The sequence below is a fragment of the Lynx rufus genome, unplaced genomic scaffold (assembly GCF_022079265.1).
Source record: "Lynx rufus isolate CCGP_SWC_20201006 ecotype Redwood Valley unplaced genomic scaffold, mLynRuf1.p SCAF_4, whole genome shotgun sequence".
Lineage (NCBI taxonomy): Eukaryota > Metazoa > Chordata > Mammalia > Carnivora > Felidae > Lynx > Lynx rufus.
The window spans coordinates 149,819,387-149,840,312 of NW_025814856.1; the positions used below are offsets into that span (position 1 = coordinate 149,819,387).

At 42.5% G+C, this 20,926-nt stretch overlaps 1 protein-coding gene across 2 annotated transcripts in view; it reads left to right on the plus strand.

Annotated features, from left to right (window-relative positions):
• Positions 1 to 20,926, plus strand: part of EXOC4 (exocyst complex component 4) — a 756,122-nt gene that overhangs the window by 94,744 nt on the left and 640,452 nt on the right. For both annotated transcript variants that reach the window (XM_047095756.1, XM_047095757.1), the window contains exon 7: positions 7,930 to 8,104. In XM_047095756.1, the coding sequence (XP_046951712.1) occupies positions 7,930 to 8,104 (175 nt within the window). The remainder of the gene's footprint in view (positions 1 to 7,929; positions 8,105 to 20,926) is intronic.

Here is a 20,926-nt window from a genome sequence, read left to right on the forward strand (position 1 = left end):
TGTATCTTTCAGCTTGAACTATACTTCTTTTGATTCTCATGTTAAGGTTGGTAAGGTTATCTTTTTGAGAGGATAGTTACATGTGGAATATTTTTTTTTATCGTGGGCTTCTAAAACTAGGAGGCTATAAAACATAAAAAATAAAACCAGGAGATTATAATTCGTAACACGTGTTTCCTCACCTTGTTATCTATAACCAGGCCTCTCTCCCTCTCTCCCCGACCTGCTGGAGCTCATTTTTTTCATTCTTTCAACAAATACATACTGCCTATCATGTGCTGAACATTATGGTAAATATTGGAATACAGTGATAAATTGGACACAGTTCTTACCCTCTATTAGTATACAGTCTAGAGAGGGGGAGGGAAGGACCGGAGGAAAGCAGACCAGTTTGAAGGCTGTTTTTGTGGATGGTATGGCCTGCATTAGTAGGGTAGCAGTGGCATTGGAGCACTGTGGTCCATCTGAGAGATGGCACAGGAGTAGAAGTAGAGGAACGTGGTCACTGATTGGATCTGGGGGAGGAAAGGAGGTAAGGGTGATTTGCTGGGGCAAGTGGTACCATTCACTGGTGTAGGGGCCGTGGAGGAGTAGGTTTGGGGAGCGATAGGATGAGTTCTGTTTGAGACCTGTGAGGTTTGAGGTCCAGAGCTCAGGAGAGTGAACTGGCCAGAAGATGGGTTTAGGCATCGTTAGTAGGTGGGAAATTGAAGGCCGTGCTGAGCGAGCTCACCCAGAGAGAGTGTGAGGATTGAGAGGAGTGCACAGCCATTCAGGAGAGGAAGAGGTTCCCGAGGAGGAGCAACCAGAGGGAGGAGGAGAGCCGAGGAGAATCGCGTTGTGGACCAGTGGGAGGCAGTGTTTCCAGGAGGATTGAGAGTAGTCCGTAGAAACCAGTGCTGTACTTATTTAAAGAAAGGGTGTCTATGAGATGGAGCAAAATGAATGTGGGAGACTTCTGCAAGAGTTGTTTTAGTAGCGTGCCGGGGACAGAAACCAGTTTGCAGTGAGAAGGTAGAGGCAGGTATAGACTGTTCTACTGACACTCTTTCCAGCCTGGTTTCCTTGGCCTTGTACAGTACTGATACCTCTTTGGCCTCTTTTGAAAAATGACTTCCTTTTTTTTTTTCTAATACCCCTGAAAAGGAACATCCTCTACAACCGAGGGCTTTGCTTGCACCTTATCTGTGTTGTAGTCTCCTGGTCCGTAATAAGTGGATAAAAGCGGCACCTTCCTCACGGGGTCATCCAAAGGTTTAAATGAGCTAATCCAAGCACAGCACTTTGCACAGTGCCCAGCATGGGATCAGTGTGTCTGTCTGTGGTGGGCGTAGTGGTCTTTGTCATGGCCCTCGTCCCCTGTGGTCATCATTCTCTTTCCCCTCCTACTTCAGCCCTGCTGTTTCAGAGCTCGCTTCCATTGTGACACCTTTAGCCACCAGCCCCATGCAGAGGACCCCTGGTCAGTGTCTCTGATCCTAGACTTCTCCTAATATTGCCACCTTGTAAACTGCTCATTCCTTTACCCCTGAGCCGGGGCACCCACAACATTCGACTGTTTCCATTCTGGGCATTGGGCCATGTGTTGGGGGAGGCGGGTGGTTATAAGGAAGCATTAACCAAGGACTCTGTCCTTACTTTCTAGTCTGGGAGGCCATGCGTGTCACTATTTTGTCACTTCTCTCCGTCCATTGGGAGCATCTCTTTTTGGAGGGATTATAGAATCCCAGAGGAATGAGGGAACTGGCTCTTATTCTGTGAGTTAGGCCTCCATTAGTTACCAGTGACAGACCCCAACTCCAACTAAATTAAAGAGGGAGTTTTATTGGGATCATGCTGGAACATGTCACGGAATACAAGCCGGGTTTTACTAACTGAGCTGTGGGAGGGACAGAGACGACGCTGGGCCATGGAAACATCTGGAGCATCTCTTGTGTCTTCTGCATGTCCCACCCCCTCCAGATGGTGACTGTTAAAGGTACAGAAAGTAGTTTATGTTGTTTTAGGTTTGTTTTTCTTTTTAAGTTTATTTATTTTGAGACAGAGAGTGAGTGCAGCGGAGGGGCAGTGAGAGAATGAGCAGGGGAGGGATAGAGAGAGATGGAGAGAGAGACAGGGGAGGGGCAGAGACAGAGAGAGAGGTAGAGAGAATCCCAAGCAGGCTCCGCTCTGTCGGCGCAGAGCCTGATGCAGGGCTCAGTCACACAAACTGTGAGATCGTGACCTGAGCCGCAACCGAGAGCTGGACACTTAACTGACTGAGCCACCCAGGAGCCTCCGGGGTTGCTTTTTGAGTATACTTTTGCATAGTTTTTGCATGTAATTCTCACCGTCTGTGATTAGGAAATGGTAATCGAAGAAGTTTGCGTTTGAGGAGCCTGCGATTGGGAAGGCCTGCGTGACGTGTTGAAGGTCCCACGGACGTGCAGCAGAGAGCAGGCTTCAAGTCCACAGTTCTCAGTGGCATTTATACTGTCTTGCCATCCCGGGATTAACATTTTCCTTCACCCGCTGTGATGTCATGTTGGTGTTACAGCATCCTTTTCTGTGGCTCCAGACATAACCTCTGTGGTGTGTGTGTGAGAGAGAATGTGTGTTCTTTTCTTCTGAAGGGTAGAAATTGCAATTAATTGAAATTTTAATCTCCGACGTTCTTGGGCGTCTTCGTATAAGAGACCTTTTCTCGTTGAGTTCGGTCTAAGGAGTCTCTGGTAGTTTATTGATTCTGTCTGTTCTTTTGTCTTTTAGATCAGTGGTGAAGCCTTGAGCCTGATACGATTTAAGCAGCTGAACTATCTGCAGTGTAATGTCTTATTTCTCTTATTTATTTAAATTTTGTGGTGGGAGTAGGGAATGATTTCAGCGGGGCTCTGTGTGTTTGGGTGACCCTGAGTATATCTGCAGCGGAAGGCAAAAGACGTGTTTTCTCCATCTCGTGTTGTGTGGGCAGTTGGAGAGTGTCTGTGAATATTAACTCGTTTCAGTTGATTTCTGCCGGCTTTAAATTGAGCCAGATCAGTGTGGATTTATGTCCTATTTATGTGAGTGATTCCCAATCTCTCTTGTTCTTCGGCGCATCGGGAGGGAGTGGTCTTTCTTTTTTAAGGAGTGCATATGTTGGTGAGGAATGGTGCGCCTTTCGCAAAGCGTGCGTTTTAACTTTGGTTACTTTTTCCTTATTAGCCATTCACTCCTCATCCCACTGCTGAGTTCAGAAATCCTTCTTGCCAAGGTCGCTGGGACCTGTGAGTCGTACAGTTCTCCGTCCTTGCCTTCTCTGACCTCCGTGTAGCTTGGCTGCTTCTCTTCTCCTTTGTCTTCTACAGTTTTCTCTCCTGGCTTCGTTCTTCCTCCCTAGCTCCTTCCTCACCATCTTTTCAATGCTGCTATTTTGGGAAGTGTTGGCTGTGGACCTCGCCTGCCTTACTTACTTTGCATATTATCCCCGAGTGATCTCATCCTCTCAAATGTTTATCATTTAAAAAATTTCCAATGTCATTCTCTCCCCTGAGCTCCAGACTTGCATATCCAAGTGCTTAAATACATAACACCTTAAACTGAACCAGATCTAAACCCACCATCTCTCCTTCCAAATTTCTGCCTTCGCTTGAATCATCTCTCACTCTCAGGAAAGGTAAGCGTCATCTTCAGAGTTGCTCAGGCCAGAAACCCAGACAGAGAGGGTCTGAACGCCCTTTCCTCTACCGAGTTCTGTCCATTTTCTACTGTGCTGTTTCCAGCAGTTCGGTGAGAGCTCTAGAGAAGGTATCAATTAATACTTTGTTTTTACAGATGGGAACACTTGGAGACGTTGACTTTTTTTTTCCATAAAGAAATGTAAGAATTATCAGTGCTGGGAAGGAATTTGAATCTTTTGATTTCTTACAGGTTATTTACATTAGCAGGAAGAACAAACAAAAAACAAGTGAACCAAAAGAGAAAAGTTAATGTCCTCCTGTAACAAGACTCCAAAGGAATCCATTTTCTTAATATTTTACTTTTTAAGACATCAGTTTCCTTTTTCACTGTTTTATATGTTTTTTCATTACAAGGGAGGTTTTGGGCCCTACTGTCCTCACTCAAATGTTATAGCTGATGGGTTTCTTTTTAAAACAGACATATTGAGATATAATTCATATACTACACAGTGGTTTTTAGCGTATTCACAGGGTTGTGCAACCAGCATCACTGTCTAGTTCCAGAACATTTTTGTCCCCTGCCAGACAACAACCAAAAAACCCTCATAGGGGCACCTGGATGGCTCAGTCAGTTAAGTGTCCGACTCCAGCTCAGGTCATGATCTCATGGTTCATGGGTTCGAGCCCTGCATCGGCTCTGTGCTGACAGCTCAGAGCCCGGACAGAGCCTGCTTCAGATTCTGTGTCTCCCTCTTTCTGACCCTTGCCCACTCGTGCTTTCTCTCTCTCTCTCTCTCTCTCTCTCTCTCTCTCTCTCTCTCTCTTAAAAATAAATAAATGTTAAAAAAAATGTAATAAAAAAACCCCATATGCTTTAGTAGTCAGTTCCCACCCACCGAAATAACCATGAATATATTTTCTTTTTCTGTCATTTGCCTGTTCTGGATATTTTTTATAAATATTCGTATCTTCCGTGACTTACCTACGTATGTTTTCAAGATTCTTCCATATTGTAGCATGCACCCACACTTCTTTCCTGTCGATAGCCAAATAAGAATCCATTGTATGAATATACCACATTTTGTTTGTCTGTTCAGGAGTGGATGGATATTTGGATGATTTCCATTTTTACAATTTTACTAGTATAATATTTTACTACTAGGAATCATGCTGCCATGAACATTTGTGTACAAGTTTTTGTGCATGTGTATTTTTTAATTTCTCTCGGGGCTATCCCTAGAAATGGAATTCCTGGGTTCGTATGGTAATTGTATGTTTAATGTTTTGAGGAAGTGACAGACAGGTTTCCAGAGCAGCTGAACTGTTTTACACTCCTACCTGCACTGTATGGAAAGTTCCAGTTTCTCTCTGCATCTTCACCAACACTTTTTATTGTTTGTCGTTTTGAAAATAGCCATCCTGATGGGCTGAAATGGGATCTTATGGTTTTGACTTGCATTTCTCTGATAGCCAATGATGTTGAATGTCTTTTGTTTGCCTATTGGTCATTCATAGATTTTCTTTGGAGAAATATATTCAAACTCTTTGTCTATTTTAAAATTTGGTTATCTATCTTTTTATTATGAGTTGTATGAAGTCTTTAGGTATTCTAGATACAAGTCTTTGGTCAGATAAATGGTTTTCAGATATTTTCACTCATTCTGTGGATTGTCTTTTCACTTTACTGATGGTATCATTTGCAGCACAAACGTCTTTAGTTTTGCTGTAAGAACTGTGGGTTTTAATAATATTGCCATAGTCATGCTGTGGTAAGGCAGAGGAGAGCATCCCTCTCCTTGAAATGGGTCACTGTTTCAAATGTAGGTAGAGCTGGTAGAATGTTTCCACTTCCAGCCCTTCTCTTCTCCCTTCCTTCTTCCCTGTGTGGCCTGTGTTAAGGCTATGATGGTCATACTACAGCAGGTCTGTCTTGGCCTTGATTGTCCAGGAATGAGAGAAGCTGGCAATGAGTCTGCATTTTATCAAAGGACTGCTGTTTCCACGATGTTCACAGATACCACGGATCTCATCTTACACTTCAGTTCCCTGCTGGGTCTCTTTTCTAAACAGAGCACTGTCCCAGGTTGCCGAGCTGCTCGTGTCCTTGAGCGGCAGTCAAGATGTGCAGTCATGGAGCTTGGTGGCCCTGGAGATGATCAGACAGCAGCGCCCCTCCATGCAGAGGGGCCACTGCGTTTCCGTCTTCTGGCTCGTTGCTGGTGTGCAGGCTTTTACCTGGAGCTTTGTGCCGTTGGGAAATTGGACACCAGTGTGCTTCAGGCTTCTGGATGTCCTGGATCAATATGACTTCAAAACTGTTAGGGTATGATACGAGGTTATTCAGTTTTAATTTTGTCAAGGACATTTTGGCAATGTAATTGCCATCATGACAGAAAGCAACTGGAGACTTTTCCTATCAGGAGAGTGCTCAAAATACCAAATTAACTTACTTTTGTGAAAAGTTAATATATGTTTCTGTTTTTCTTATTTTGCTATCACTGAAAAGTACACTGTGGTCCGTGGATTGATATTTGGGAACCACAGACTTACATACTTAGCTTAAATATTTGAAAAGTAGAATCTTCACTTCATCAGGAATTTACTCTGTACGATGCCAGGTATCTGTTTTATGCAGATCATTTCCCTACGATGAATTAGCTATTTCGGCTCTTACGTTAGGCACGTCTTCCTGCACTTTGTACCCCTCTGCTGATATTTGAAAATTTCTTCAGTAACACAGATGAGAAAGAACTGTTTTAGGTATATGTGAGCATAAATAGGACTTGACCTTTCAAAGATTAAAAAAAAAAAAGTAATTCCAAAGGTAGAGTGGCTCCTATTTATAAATACAATGTTTAATTTCTGGATTATTTGTGTTCTAAACTGGGAGTACTACATAAATTTTTATTGATTCTGTCTCATCTAAATTAAAACGTCAAACAGATATTAGGGTTTTATCATAAGATACTTATTGGCTGTCATACTGGCACATTAATTATCGTAATTGGGCAGTAAAGTAGCCATAGGAATGGTAATATGCTATACATTTTGATGAAATTGTAGTTATCACCTCTTATTTATGGCACTAAAATCTTGTTAATGGACACTGCTGACAAGCTCTTTTGCTTTTCCTTTTCTACTTTTCAGGCTGGTTTCTAAGTCCACTTAGGAAATCTCAAACCGAGAGCCCACAATATACAGTAAAGGTCACATTTCCGAATTTTCTCGACTCTTTCATGGTATATACATTAAATTCAGCAAATATTTGCTGATCACTGTTTTAAATGCCCTTGAGTATACGGAGATGCATAAAGCAGTTCCTACACTGAGAGACTAATAATGAAGAAGGGAGTTAGAATGTCTCTATATAAATACCTGTGACCCGCATTTATCGAGTCACATCTATGAGTCACGTATAAGCACCTTACAAGTGGGATGAGATACAAGTTCAGAGGAGGAAAGGATGCTTCGAAGCCTGGGTGATCAGTGCAGCCGTAAGCCTCCGTGATAGAGGAATTACTTGGCATTCCTGACGTAAAGCTTCGAACTATCTGTGAATACATATCTACATTTTAGAACTATAGTGAGAGGTACGTGGCTAAATGCACTGACATGGAAATCAACTTTTGTTCTAGGCTCAGTTGCCTCGCAACCTCATTTTGTGTCCTTGAGTATATAAAATTGATGTAATAATATGTGTCCAGCATCTCTCACTATGAAAAATGAGATAATGCAGATGCCTAAGCTGCTCCCTGTGGTGAAAGTCAGATTGCTCGGCAGGTGTGTATCTTTTTTCAGGCGACTTCGGCCATACGTTTGAGTGGTAGGCACAGCTTTCCATGACTAAAAGGATTAGTATCCTTACAAAAGTGCCCAATTTATTGCTGGGGAAATAGCATATTCTGTGTAACATCTGAGCTGTTGTCTGAAAAATTGCCTGAATTTCTTAGAGAAACTGCCTGTATGAATACAGAGTAGCAGTGTGGTGATCACTGAAATGTGATAAAAAGGGAATGTGTTTATTGAGCTGCTCCAGCTGGTTTAGGGACGTTACAACTGGTTTTTAGATTCTTACGTCGCTTCCAGTTTGCAGCAGAGGAAACTGAGGCTTAGATTTCCAAAGCTGCTTAGATCCTACAACTGTTGGAAATCCGTCCGTGGAAATCTCATGTGCTCTATCCATGGTGGCTCGTTGCTTCCCCGCAGATGGATGGTTTTGGTGTGGGCCCTCGTGAGCCATCCTCGTGTGCGTGGGCGTGCGTATGTCAACGTTATCTCTTTTTTCCACCAGGCTACTTCTAGAACTTCTGGAGTTGCTATTTGACAAGTTCAACGCTGTAGCCACCGCGCACTCTGTGGTCCTGGGGTACCTGCAGGACACCGTTGTGACCCCGCTGGCCCAGCAGGAAGATGTCAAATTGTACGATATGGCAGACGTGTGGGTGAAGATCCAAGATGTTCTGCAGGTAAAAGGTCCTTTTACACGTGGTGCCATCTCGATTCAGAATAACAGGTCGGAACGAAATATCTACCACCTAAGATATTCCCTTGCTCATAAACAGTGAGAGAATAATGTTACTATTGAAAGGGGATGCTGCTGATGTCATCAACTTCTGTCATCTTCAGAAGACCTCTTAACTTTTTTTGCCAGGCTTGAAAATGAGGAGATTCTCAATATGTAGCCATCAAGGAGGTACAGTATTTGGCCTTCTGTTGTAAAGTGCTTTACTGCACTGGAATTAGTCCTATATTAAGGTAATCAGTGTTAAAATGTTCTCAGACAGTATTTTATAAACATATGTAGCTTAGTTTTATGGCCGTTTTCGTACAGTCATCTCTTGCATATATTGAGGTAAATGACCGGTCAAGAGCTTGTTTTGAGAGATGAAAATTACTGTAAGGAATAAATGCATCACTTTGATTTGCTGAAGATTGGAGCAATGCTATTACTGTTTGGTATGATGCTGCAGAGATGGTATTTAGAAATTTTATTGTATGCTGTCTCCAAGTGCCAGGCAAATATATTTGATTTGGCCACAGGAGAATTGGAAATACGATTAAGAGGTAGCCGAAGCAAATTTGACATAGCTAAATAGAAGTGACTTGGTTACATAGTCCCTACTAATGTGAAAAAAAAGTGTACGTAGGAAATTGAAAAATATAACTGTGTGGGAATGAAATTTCTTGCATGGCAAATAGGAATATTTGCCGGAAAAAATAAATCACGAATCTAAATTGTAGTCATTTTTAAGAGTATAGGTATGCTCCTGATGGATTGAATGATGGATTCTTGCTTACTCATTCATTAGACTTTTTTTTTTTTTGGTGCAGTCTGGGTGCTTTATTGGTGGCTCAGTGGAAAGATTATAGGTTGCAACTACATCCCCCGAGTCCCTTTTGCTCCTTTGTCAATTACCACGTGTCCATAGTAGGTGCTTGAGGAACATTTGTGTATTGAATAAAATGTCTTTATTGCCTAGACACTGGTTTTACAGTGTTTTATATCTTGATTTGCTAATGTCATGGAAATAGGTGCTTTTCAGGACACCTGTTTATTTTAAGGATGAAATAGGATCGTAGATTTTAAAGCCATTTCAGAAATAGTTAGAATGAGGGACTTCTGGTTCTAGCCATGATGAAATTACCTCCTTTTGTGAGCAGCTCAAAACTGGGTGGACTCAGTCCGCACATTCAGTTCAGAGCAGAGAACACGTGAGGTGGATCCCACGTTCATCCTGGCTTCTTCCTGGGGGACACCTGCCGTGCTATGGCCCAAGGAAGTGAAACGTAGGCAGACAGCAGCGGAGCCTGTAAGCAAAGGGAACAGAGTTGAGAGCTTGGAGGTGTAGAGGCAGCTGGAATTTGTGGCGTAGGGTAGGGGGGAAGAGAGGATCACACAGAAGAGGCACCCTGTCAGCCTGAAAAGAGTGCCTTTGAGCCTTTGGTCAAAAACCGAGTGATGCAGACACCGCAAAGCTTGGCAGGAAACTGTCACTGTGGGACCGTGAGTTGAATGGAAATGCCGGACGTTGCCAGATGATTGGAAATTGGATGTTGGAGTTCAGTCAGTGTGGGGGGAACCTGCTGAACACCCCATGCTTTCAGATGTGGCCTCAGCAAGGTTGTGATTCAGGGATAGGGACTATTCCAGCTGCAGGGGAGGGGTTACTCTGGATCTTGCATAACCAAGTCTCTCCAGCATCAGCCCGATCCACCTGTACATCAGCTGCTGGCCAGAACAAAACTCACTCTGAAGTAAGGCAATATAATCCACATTTTCACTAGTGAAGCATCTACAGTGTCCGGCGTACAATTATATTTGTGGGAAAGCAGAAAAATGTGACTCTAACTGGGAAATAAGAAAATTAATAAAAATTAATATCTGAAATGGACAAATCACAAGATGGGTTTAGCCGCAGATGCCTGCTATAGAGAAAAAGACCAGGGAACTCAAAGATGAATAAATCAGAGTGATCCAAAAGGAAGCACAGGAAGAAAGCCAACTGCAAGGAGAAATGAACAAGGCCATATTGTCCACAATGACACAATATCATGCGGCATAGTAGTTGCAGGTACAGAGGAGAGGGAAGAGAGATACTGAGGCAGAAAACTATTGGAAGAAATCATGACCAAAAGTTTCTAAATTTATTGAAAAGCATAAACCCACAGATTCAACAAGCCCAACAAATCCCAAGCAGCTTTAACCTAGAGAAAACCAATGCCTAGACAGATCATCACCAGGTTGCTGAAAAGCAAAGAACAAAGGAGTCTTAAAGATAGCCAGAGGAGGGGCGCCTGGGTGGCGCAGTTGGTTAAGCGTCCGACTTCAGCCAGGTCACGATCTCGCGGTCCGTGAGTTCGAGCCCCGCGTCAGGCTCTGGGCTGATGGCTCGGAGCCTGGAGCCTGTTTCCGATTCTGTGTCTCCCTCTCTCTCTGCCCCTCCCCCGTTCATGCTCTGTCTCTCTCTGTCCCAAAAATAAATAAAAAACGTTGAAAAAGAAATTAAAAAAAAAAAAAAAAAGAAAAAAGAAAAGATAGCCAGAGGAAAAAAAGACACAACGCTAAGAAGGAACCCATGATAAAAATGTCCACTAACTTCTCCCTGGCATTTTGAAGAACATGGCCCTGTCTTTTAATACGAGTTCCTGATTTTGGATTTTATAGATCCTCTTTAGGGGGCCCTGGCTGGCTCAGTTAGTTGGTTGATTGATGCTTGATCTCAGCTCAGGTCATGATCTCATGGTCTGTGGGAAGGAGGCCTGTGTCAGGCTCTGTATTGACAGTGTGGAGCCTGCTTGGGATTGTTTCTCTCCGCCCCTCTGGTACACTCGTGTGTGCACGCATGCGTGGATTCTTTCCCACTCTCTCTCAAAATAAATAAACATTAAAAAAAAAAAAAGAGATCCTCTTTAGGGTTGCCTGGGTGGCCCCATCCGTTAAGCATCTGACTCTTGACTTCTGCTCAGGTCAAGATCTCACGATCACCTGGGGCTCCACGCTGGGCATAGCGCCTGCTTAAGATTCTCTTTCCAGGGCGCCTGGGTGGCTCAGTGGGTTGAGCATCCAACTTTGGCTCCAGTCACGATCTCGTGCTTCGTGAGTTTGAGCCCCACATCAGGCTTACTGCTGTCAGTGCAGAGCTGTCTTTAGATCCTCTGTTGCCCTCTCTCTCTGCCCCTCCTCTGCTTGTGCTCTTTCTGTCAAAGATAAAGTAAAACATTAAAAAAATAAAAAAGATTCTCTTTCCTTCTGCTCTCCTCTCTCTCTCTCTCTGTCTCAAAAAAAAAAAAAAAAGAAAAAAGAATCCTCTTTAAATATAAAGATATAGATAGATTAAGGTGTATGAATGGAAAGAGACATACCGTGGAATACTAGTAATTTGTATTATGCAAACATGTTGGACTGTATTAGAATATGTAATATTATCAGATGGAATTACTTTGTGTCCTGGTACTTATGGTGTTTAAAACTTGAATACATGAAGCCCTAGAAAGTATTTATCGACTATTAAAACCTACTCTTGCAAGGTTATGAAATACTTTATAAATTCTTATGATCTCTGATATTTGACCAACTTAGGCCAGATAGATGTTCTAAGTTGAAAACAACTTTAAGCCTATTAGGATCCTATTTATAATACTATCGTGAAGAATTATGATTATGAACAAAGATATATATGCCTTAGCTCTACTTACTTTGGATATGTTAAATGTATACAATTCTCATACTTTTGAAAACAAAACACATAATTTTATGTTGAAAATGTTTATAATATACTAAGGAACTTTAAGTTCGCTCAGACATTAACAGCCAAAATGTAAACATGATTTAAAATATGTGTTTGTGTCTTATTAAATGACTTATACCTTTCACATATGTTGTTTCAGGAGAATGATTTGGGGATCCTACCTTCATATTATGAAATGAGTTACTTGTTTTGCCTATTTAAATAGCTTTATTGAAATAGAATTTACATGGCATAATATTCATGCATTTAAAATGTAGATTTCAGTGGTTTTTAGTATATCTGTGGAGTTGTACAACCATCACCATGATATAGTTTTAGAATATTTTCAACACCTAAAAAGAAACTTGGTGTCCATTTGCAGTTTCTTCCCATTCCCCACTGCTTTTACCCCCAAGACACGTTTAAGTCAGGAAAGAGGGCTCCGTTGTGTGTTACAGCTCCCAGGAAACTGGTAGTGCCCAAGTCATACACTTGGAAAGACTGTTACTATTTGATGTTAATGTGTTCATGTATCACTGGCATAAGCTATTTGACAGATAAAGAACATAAAACTAAAACTGATCTAATAGCACAAGGTGAGGTGTCTAACATAGAAATACTGTTTCCTTTCACTTACTGCGTTTGATTGGTTTGAGATCGAGGTATAACCGTGTTCTTCTTTCCTTTTAGTCCATTTTTCTCTTCCTCTTACCTATCTACTTTGCTGCCCCCATCTTTTGTTTTCTTAGACATATGTTGGAAGAATGATCTTAGTCATGACTTGAATTAATCTGTGGTTGTTCTCTTAATGGTCCATTCTCTTTTTTATTAACCCGCAGATTTGAGAATGAAGCATTTTTGAATAAGAAGTTCATACTTTACATTGTTACTATACTATAAAAATCATTCTGCAACTTTTCAATTTGTTTTCAGTGTGCTGTATTCTCTAGTTCCTTCAGAAATTCAGGGTACAGGTTACTGAATAATATCAGGCTACACACCCGTCAGTGAATTGGGTACACAGTGGCAGACACACGGATGAACTGATGTTGCCAAATGTAAGAAGGTAGGTGGCGCCGTGTGTCATACAATTGTTCTAAAACATGTGGAATGGACCAGAAAAGTTTCGTTTTGTTTTGTTTTTCGATGTTGATGATACGCTGATCCTTGGAGGAGCCACAGGAACAGAGGAGAGATGGAAATGGCCGTCTACATAGCGGGAATGGCGAATGAAATGATGTTAAGTGGCTCAGAAAGAATGGAAAATGGTATTCAGAGATAGAAAAAGAATGGCTTAGCTGTAAGCGAGGGCTTATTTTGTGGACTAGATAAGTTTGTAGGTGGATTTGGGTACAGGTCGTGGAAGACCTCTAGTGTCACCCATAGGCTTTGTGATTAATTTTCAGACTGATGGTTTCTGAGGCTGGACGTGCGTTTGATATACCCAGGGTTTGATTCCTAGCCCCATCCTAGACCTTTTGAATGAGAATCACTATGGATAAAGGCTGGGTTCTGTAGGCTTATTTTTTTTTTTTTTCGTTCCTAAGGTGGTTTTGTTATATATGTTTAGGATCCTATAATTGGGAACCATTGCTTTGGGCCAGTGTTACCTGGGGGAACATATTAAAAATGCAGATTTTTAATTTCTTATTTAGAAAATTTTTTTAATCTGTATTTTTGAGAGCGACAGAGCACAATCAGGGGAGACACAGAATCCAAAGCAGGCTCCAGGCTCTGAGGTGTCAGCACGGAGCGTGACGCGGGGCTCAAACTCACTGACTGCGAGATCGTGACCTGAACCGAAGTGGGACGCTTAACCGACTGAGCCACTCAGGCTTCCCGAAAGTGCAGATTTTTATCCTTAACTTACACTTACCAAATCATAAACGCCAGGGATGTGGCCATATAATCTGTGTTTTAAGAAGCCTTTTGGGAGATGTGTGTGTGTGTGCTGAAGTTTGGGGACCTTTGTTTTCAGTACTATTGGCTCACTGGGGATTTTGATTGGGGTGTGATAAGATAAAGTAGGATCAGTGCTGGCGTTGAAATGGACTGAGCGGAGAAGCTAGAGACTAATGCAGGGAAGCTGTTCTGTAGGCAAGTGGAGAGTCTGCGGACATTACTGGAGGTATTGTCTAATAGTGAAATAAACAAGACAGGCTCCCACGGGGTATGGAAAAGGAATACAAAGGAGAGCAGGATTTGTAAGCCGTTTGGGAGTCTTGGGAATTCTACAAAACTATGTCGTCGACTTAGGAATCTGGTTTCCAATGTGACAGAGACTTTAACGATGGTTTAGTATTGTTATTGGGGCCAGGTACATGCTAGGCATTAGGGAATAAAGGTAAACACGAGACAGCTCACTGGCAAAGTGAGGAGGGACCTGAAGCAGTGTATGTTTTTCCACTAAAGTCATTCTTAGGGATCTTGTGGGAGTGGTAACACGGCAGAATGTTTTTTTTCCCAAACCAACACGGAGGCTTTCAAAAAGACTCTTGGCTTAAGTTCCTCATAGAGTTTTATGCTCCGGCCAATTTAGCTCTCACATACTTGGTGGTGGCATGCTCTTTGGGTTAAAGATCATTCCTGGAGAATGAAATAAGGGAGCGAACGATAGATACCTGCAGTTAAGCATGCGCCAGGCTTGAGTGGAGGTGATGGCATCACATGGCGAATGGAGTCACGTAAGTAGAGTTTGAGTTTCTGCGTTTCTTTGAATGGAAAGTGTTTCTTGCTAAAAAGTGGAAACGCCCTTATGTTTATTAAATCTCGGAAAAGAAAATAATTTTTGATCTTTTAAAGACTTCAGCAGTTTTTCTCCACTGGAACCTGGGCTTTCCCCAGCAGGCAGAATCCATCCTGCAGTTGAAAGGCTCGTTTGTCTCGGCGTGTTTGTGTCTGGAGACAGCCTCGCGAGGAGACAAGGCTGTAGCTATCATAGTAACAGGGTGTCAGAGTTTTCTCCTGGTGTCAGCCCTGTGACCACACACGGCTGCACTCCTTTTTCAGTTTTACACTCTCTTTGAAACTGTGATAATAGAAATACATGTTTTTGCCCTTCTGAGCAGCGGCAGCACCTTCCAAAATGTCACCTACTTGGTGACATGCCTGTCATACTGTTGGCTGCACATTTTCAAGTGCATAAGACTAAGGTACACTGGAAACAAAATACTCTTTGTTTCTTGTGGAATTCTGCCCAACAGGAAATAAGAGCATCACTTTGAACGGGTGTTAGGATTCTAAAAAAGAAATCTCCCTCTTTCATATCTCCTTGTAAAACAAACTGTTTAGCCATTGCTGGCTGAAATGTGTAACCCTTTGGTGTGCTAAGCAGCGTTCTATAGGTGGAGGCAGTTCTAATTACTCTGTTTACCACTGACGGTGACGCCCAGAACAAGTCAATTCCCCTTTTAGGGCCTTGATCTCTTTTTCTGGAGATTAACACACACAGAATGTAAAATCATTTTCCTTTTGTTAACTGCCACATAAATGTTTAAATGGTGATAAAATTAACCTCACCCAGAGAGAACTTGAAGTTTGCTGTCAGGTAAGAAAATCGACAAATCTTATTGGTGGTGATCTGTGACCCGGAGGAGTTTTTCAAGAAGACACGTGCAATTTCTGTTTTGAATCCAGGTCTGAAACTAGGTTATTCTTAGGTTTGGTTTCGTTTGATATTTTGTTGGCTGAGGATTCCAGACCTTAAAGTAAAACTAGCTTTTTTTTTTTAATATTCCAGGCCAGATAACCTGTGAGATTATCTTTGCAGAAAGAGCTTTTCTTCATTTCTCAGCCTTTAAAACTTTCTGATAGTCTCTCTTTTGGGTGGCGTATTGAAGTCCTCCCACTGTGTCTCCAGAAAGGTGCTTGCTCCTAGAATTTTTGTTGTGTCTTGTCAGTGGATAGTAGGCTGCCCAGTGAACAGGACTGAGTTAGCACTAGAACGTTAAATTAGAAATCTTCCTCCAAATTGGAGTCCGTTTCCATAGCATCAGTACTCAACCTGTATTGTTTAAGGTTCACTACTACTACTACTGCTTAATGCAGGAACTGATGGCTGTCGCGGTGTCCCTCTAGCTCCTGGTGTACATGTGGCAAGTGCTAAGGTGTCTGCCCAGTGAAACCGGAGGTACATGTCACGGGCATCTGAATACATTGGGCCAGACTCTCACACAGTAACTTGGTGGCAGAAACTGCAGAATAAGTACATCTGGTGGAAAGTCTGCTCTCCTTAAATTCCTTGTTACCCAGGCAGCGTCTGCTTGGCTCTGATTAGATCTTGGTCTAGAAAAACCAGTGGTAGAGATCGCCGGTTTTCCATCCACACGACCACTTCCAAGCCTTCTTCCTCCGTCCCGTTTTGTCTGAGGTTTGAGAGAGGGGAGTGTTACAAGCCACGTGCCCATTAGGCTTGCGCCGCTACTGATGCTGTTAGGGTCCCTGTGATGACGGTGTGCTTATCAAGCTGTAGTGCACCTGGGCTGAAGCAGGGGGCTTGTTAGGAACCAAGAGACCCTGGTGAGTGGTGAGGATTCCAACCAGAATTCCCTGTGCGGCCCACCCCTGGAGAGCCTGTTTCAGTAGGATTCCGGTGGATGCTACTGCATGTTCTCAGTTGAGAGCCAGCATTAGCAAATGTTAGAGGTTTGGTCATGTTAAAACCGGAGCTATTAAAGACAATCTTCAGGAGTAAGAGAAGTTCGCAAAAGGCGAATCTGGTTTAATTTTGGAAGAAATGTCGCTGCCGCATGTTCAGGAATGTCAGTGGTCCATGACATAGAGCGAATGAGAAGATGTTGAAACTCCATCAAGATGTGAAAATGCTTGAGTATACACACTTTAAAGGGAAAAGAAAACTGAATGATTGTGCTGTCACTGATCTCCCTTCATAGCTTTTGGACAACTTATTTAGAGTAGCATCGCAAACAGGTGATTCCTATTGACTTGAATAGTTGAGAATGTGGACAAATACATTATTTCATCTGAGACTTTGTTTGGATTGGAAGCAATTACATCAGAATGTCTGTCATTAAGAATGGGGGTTTTCTATGTTGCCTTTCCCCACCTCCACTTACTACTCATTTGAGGTTTCTAAATTTATGTTAACGGAACTTCTTTTTTTTTAATTTAGGGGGAAAAGAAATGTCTTCCTTTTTAAACACTCATTAAAAGGAATTTAAGAAAGTATAACCTTGCAGGGAGTTCAGATAAAAACATATATCAAGGACAATTACAGAACAGTTTATGATTCGAAGGGATAATGTTCATTGTGAACACCATTGCTAGGGAAGACCAGCGAAGGAGGTCAGAATGGGTTAAAGCTGTTGAGTTCATGGTCAAGAGGATACTGGGCATGTTTCAATTTGGTTGGGGTTAAATGCAAAATGCAGGTGGTATGCTAGAGAGCTGCAGAGAATGGAGGTTTTTGGTTGGTTGGTTGGTTGGTTGGTTGGTTTTTTGGAAAGCATTACCAAAAAAAGATTGAATAATTTTGGGTGACAGGGATAAGAAATTGGGCAATTTGGAGATAAGAGATTGGGAAGTTTGGAGATAAGAGATTGAATAAGAGATTGGGCAGTTTGGACTTGCTCCTTTTGGCAGTGAGCTACCATTATGGATTTTTGTTATTGTGGGAAATTTCAAATGTGTTCAGAAATAAAAAAAAAAAGTATGTAATGAACCCCTATCATCCAGTCTCAGCAATTTCAGGAGCTATCAGTTGATGGTAATACTGTTTTGTTTCTACCACTGCCCATTTCCCTTTCCTTTACTGTTTTGAAACAATCCTAGAGATGATATTGTTTCATCTGTATTGGAGTATGAATCTCTAAAAGATAAGGACTCCTTTAAAAAAAGAAAACATATGGGGCGCCTGGGTGGCGCAGTCGGTTAAGCGTCCGACTTCAGCCAGGTCACGATCTCGCGGTCTGTGAGTTCGAGCCCCGCGTCGGGCTCTGGGCTGATGGCTCAGAGCCTGGAGCCTGTTTCCGATTCTGTGTCTCCCTCTCTCTCTGCCCCTCCCCCGTTCATGCTCTGTCGCTCTCTGTCCCAAAAAAAATAATAAACGTTGGAAAAAAAAAATTAAAAAAAAGAAAACATAGCCATACCTAAAAACATAATTTCCTTATCACCAAAATATCCAGTCAATGTTCAAATTTCTGGTTGTCTCAAATGTTGTAATTGTATATATTTTTTTTACAGTTTGTTTGCATCAGAATCCAAATAAGGGTTAAATAGTGTGGTGTGATTAGTAAGTTTCTTAAAACTCCATCAGTCTGTAAGTTAAATCTCTCATTTTGTTTTTACCACTTGCAGTTTATTTATTGAAGAAACCAGATCATTGTCCTGTAGAACTTTCCACATTCTGGCTTTTGTTGATTGCTTTTCCACAGTGTCACTTGCTATTTATTATTGTCTTGTAACTTGGGTCTAGAGGCTTCATCAGATTGAGGCTGATTTGGGGAGGCATAATTACTTCGTAGCTGATGGTAGAAATTGTTTTTCTGATAAAGTAAAATGGTGAAAATAATATTTTTAGGGTGATTTATCTGGAAGCGGTGTGCAAAATGGATTGGTGGAGAAGGAAATGGATGGAGAGATCCCAGTTAAACGTCAAGCTCAATCAGTGCAGGAGAGAAGAGGGAGACTAGGGCAGGGGCAGTGACAAGCAAGAGGACAGAGGTTAAAGAGATTTTGAAAGAGGAGTGAATTTTCTAAAACCTTTTACCATCGACTCTAACAAAGAATCATAAGTCAGGATGGAGTTTTGGGAATGGGTGGTTGGCAGTTAGGATCAGGAAGATGGTATTTTTGTGCCTGTTGAATCGGCAGAGTATCTCCGTCGAATTGGGTTACTCCAGGCGACTAGAGATGGAACGCGGGAGGCTAGGGGAGAGACTAGGGCGGGAGATAGAAATATAGGGATCATCTATCTGCTTGGGGATAATAGCCGAAGCAGGACAAATGGCCCAGCTCAGAAACTCGTGAGTGTAAAAGTGGAGCGAGGTCTTTCCTTGAGCAGTTCATCAGCTCAGTTGGCTCTCCACACTTGCGATGAGCAGCCTGTTACACAGTCCCTCGAGGCTAGAGTTTCTCTCCGTGAGGCCACATCTTGCCTTTCTTTCGCTTCTGCATTTTTTCAGGATGTGCGGGTGGTAGGACGGCAGCTCGTTGAGCGGGACCCACGTGCTGTTCCAGCCAGGGGTGGTAGCTTTCCGACGCAGGCGATTCCTTCGGGGATGTGGACAGACAGCTTGGAGAGCGAATAAAAGCTTGTGTGAGCAGGTGCAGAAGTGAGCCTGGAAGGAAGTGAATGAAGCAGAGGGAGCAGGGCCAAAAGTATATTTTGGCCAGCGGTAGGGAGAAGACATTGGAGTTGAGGTGACTTGATACTTACTTCTTTCCCTCATGATCCTTGCATTTGCCAGCCTGGCCTACGCCATGACTGAGAAGCAGGTAGTGAGGGTGATTGGTTACCAAGAGTTTCCTGATACCCTCTCCTGTTTCTTTCGTCTTCTAACCCTCAGAACTCCAGGGAACATGGTTAATGGGAAGCCACGAAAATTATATGCTGTCATAAGAAGTTCCTCCTCACTTAAAGTATCTTAAGAAAATGTGTTATTCAGAGATCTGTTTAAAACTTTTTAATAGCATCATATTCACCCAGCTATGTTTTATGTATGTATTGCCTAGTTGTCGAAGGATGGACAGAATAAGTTTTTGCTGTCAAATCTCTGTTGGTAATACAGCGAGGCATTGCAAAAAGATGATGGGCCCTTCACAGGGGAATTTTCTCACAAATCACTTAAAAGTTTTAATCCTTTGTAAGATTGCATTATCATAGCATTCAAAGCTGCAATTTTTTTTTTAGTAGTTCTGGGCTTTCTGGGAGTATTTGTTGGTATTGTCAAAGAGTTGTCACACTAGTGAGGGGTGTGGACCTTTTTTTGTTCAGCTACTTAAAAGTTTTGAAGGCTTTTGAAAATATAAAGTGAACAATGACACACAAAATTCACCGCTTGGGATATGATTCCATCTAAGGAAAACAAGGGCTGCCAGGCACACTATAGCAGATGACGAAAGCTCAGCATGAAGTAGCCAGTCTCACGGGGGTGATAAATGACAGCACATTAGATATGTGTTAGCAACGTGATATGGCAATGAAAAAGGCCAGCGCTATTTTTGGCTATGCTGCACAAAACCGCATCTCATCTCGGAGGCGGGGCCGATCATCCCTGTTTACCCAGTTCTGGAGAGGCAGTATCCCAGATGCTGTGTGGGACTCGGGTGCACCACACAACGGTAGACAAATGGATGGAAGTCCCAAGCAGAGCATCTGCAGTGATTAAGGACTTCAGATGAGGCAAGTTCAGCGGTTTTTAGAACTGGCATATTTAGGAAGGAGCACGGAAGCAAAGAGATGTTAACCTTTTTGGAGATAGGATGATACTGAAGAAACATCGTCATTCTAACGTTAGTCACTCACAACAGAGTTATGAGTCCTCAGTAGTTGGCATTGGTTTAGTACAGAGCACGTTGGTGTAGTTACTCAAGCTATTTCCCAGATAGCTCCAAGTAAAATTAAGCAGTTGCTTATAGCCAACTGTGATTTTTTTTGATGTTTATTTATTTTGAGAGAGTGAGCAAGTGCACACGCATGGGAACAGAGAGAGTGAAAAGAGAGAATCCCAAGCAGGCTTCATGCTCAGTGCAGAGCCCAACACGGGGCTTGATCCCACGACCCTGGAATCAGGAATCAGATGCTTAACCAACTGAGCCACCCAGGTGCCCCTCAACTGTGTGTGTGTGTGTGTGTTTTATTTTTTATTATTATTTTTTTTAATTTTTTTTTTCAAATTTTATTTATTTTTGGGACAGAGAGAGACAGAGCATGAACGGGGGAGGGGCAGAGAGAGAGGGAGACACAGAATCGGAAACAGGCTCCAGGCTCTGAGCCATCAGCCCAGAGCCCGACGCGAGGCTCGAACTCACGGACCGCGAGATCGTGACCTGGCTGAAGTCGGACGCTTAACCGACTGCGCCACCCAGGCGCCCCTGTGT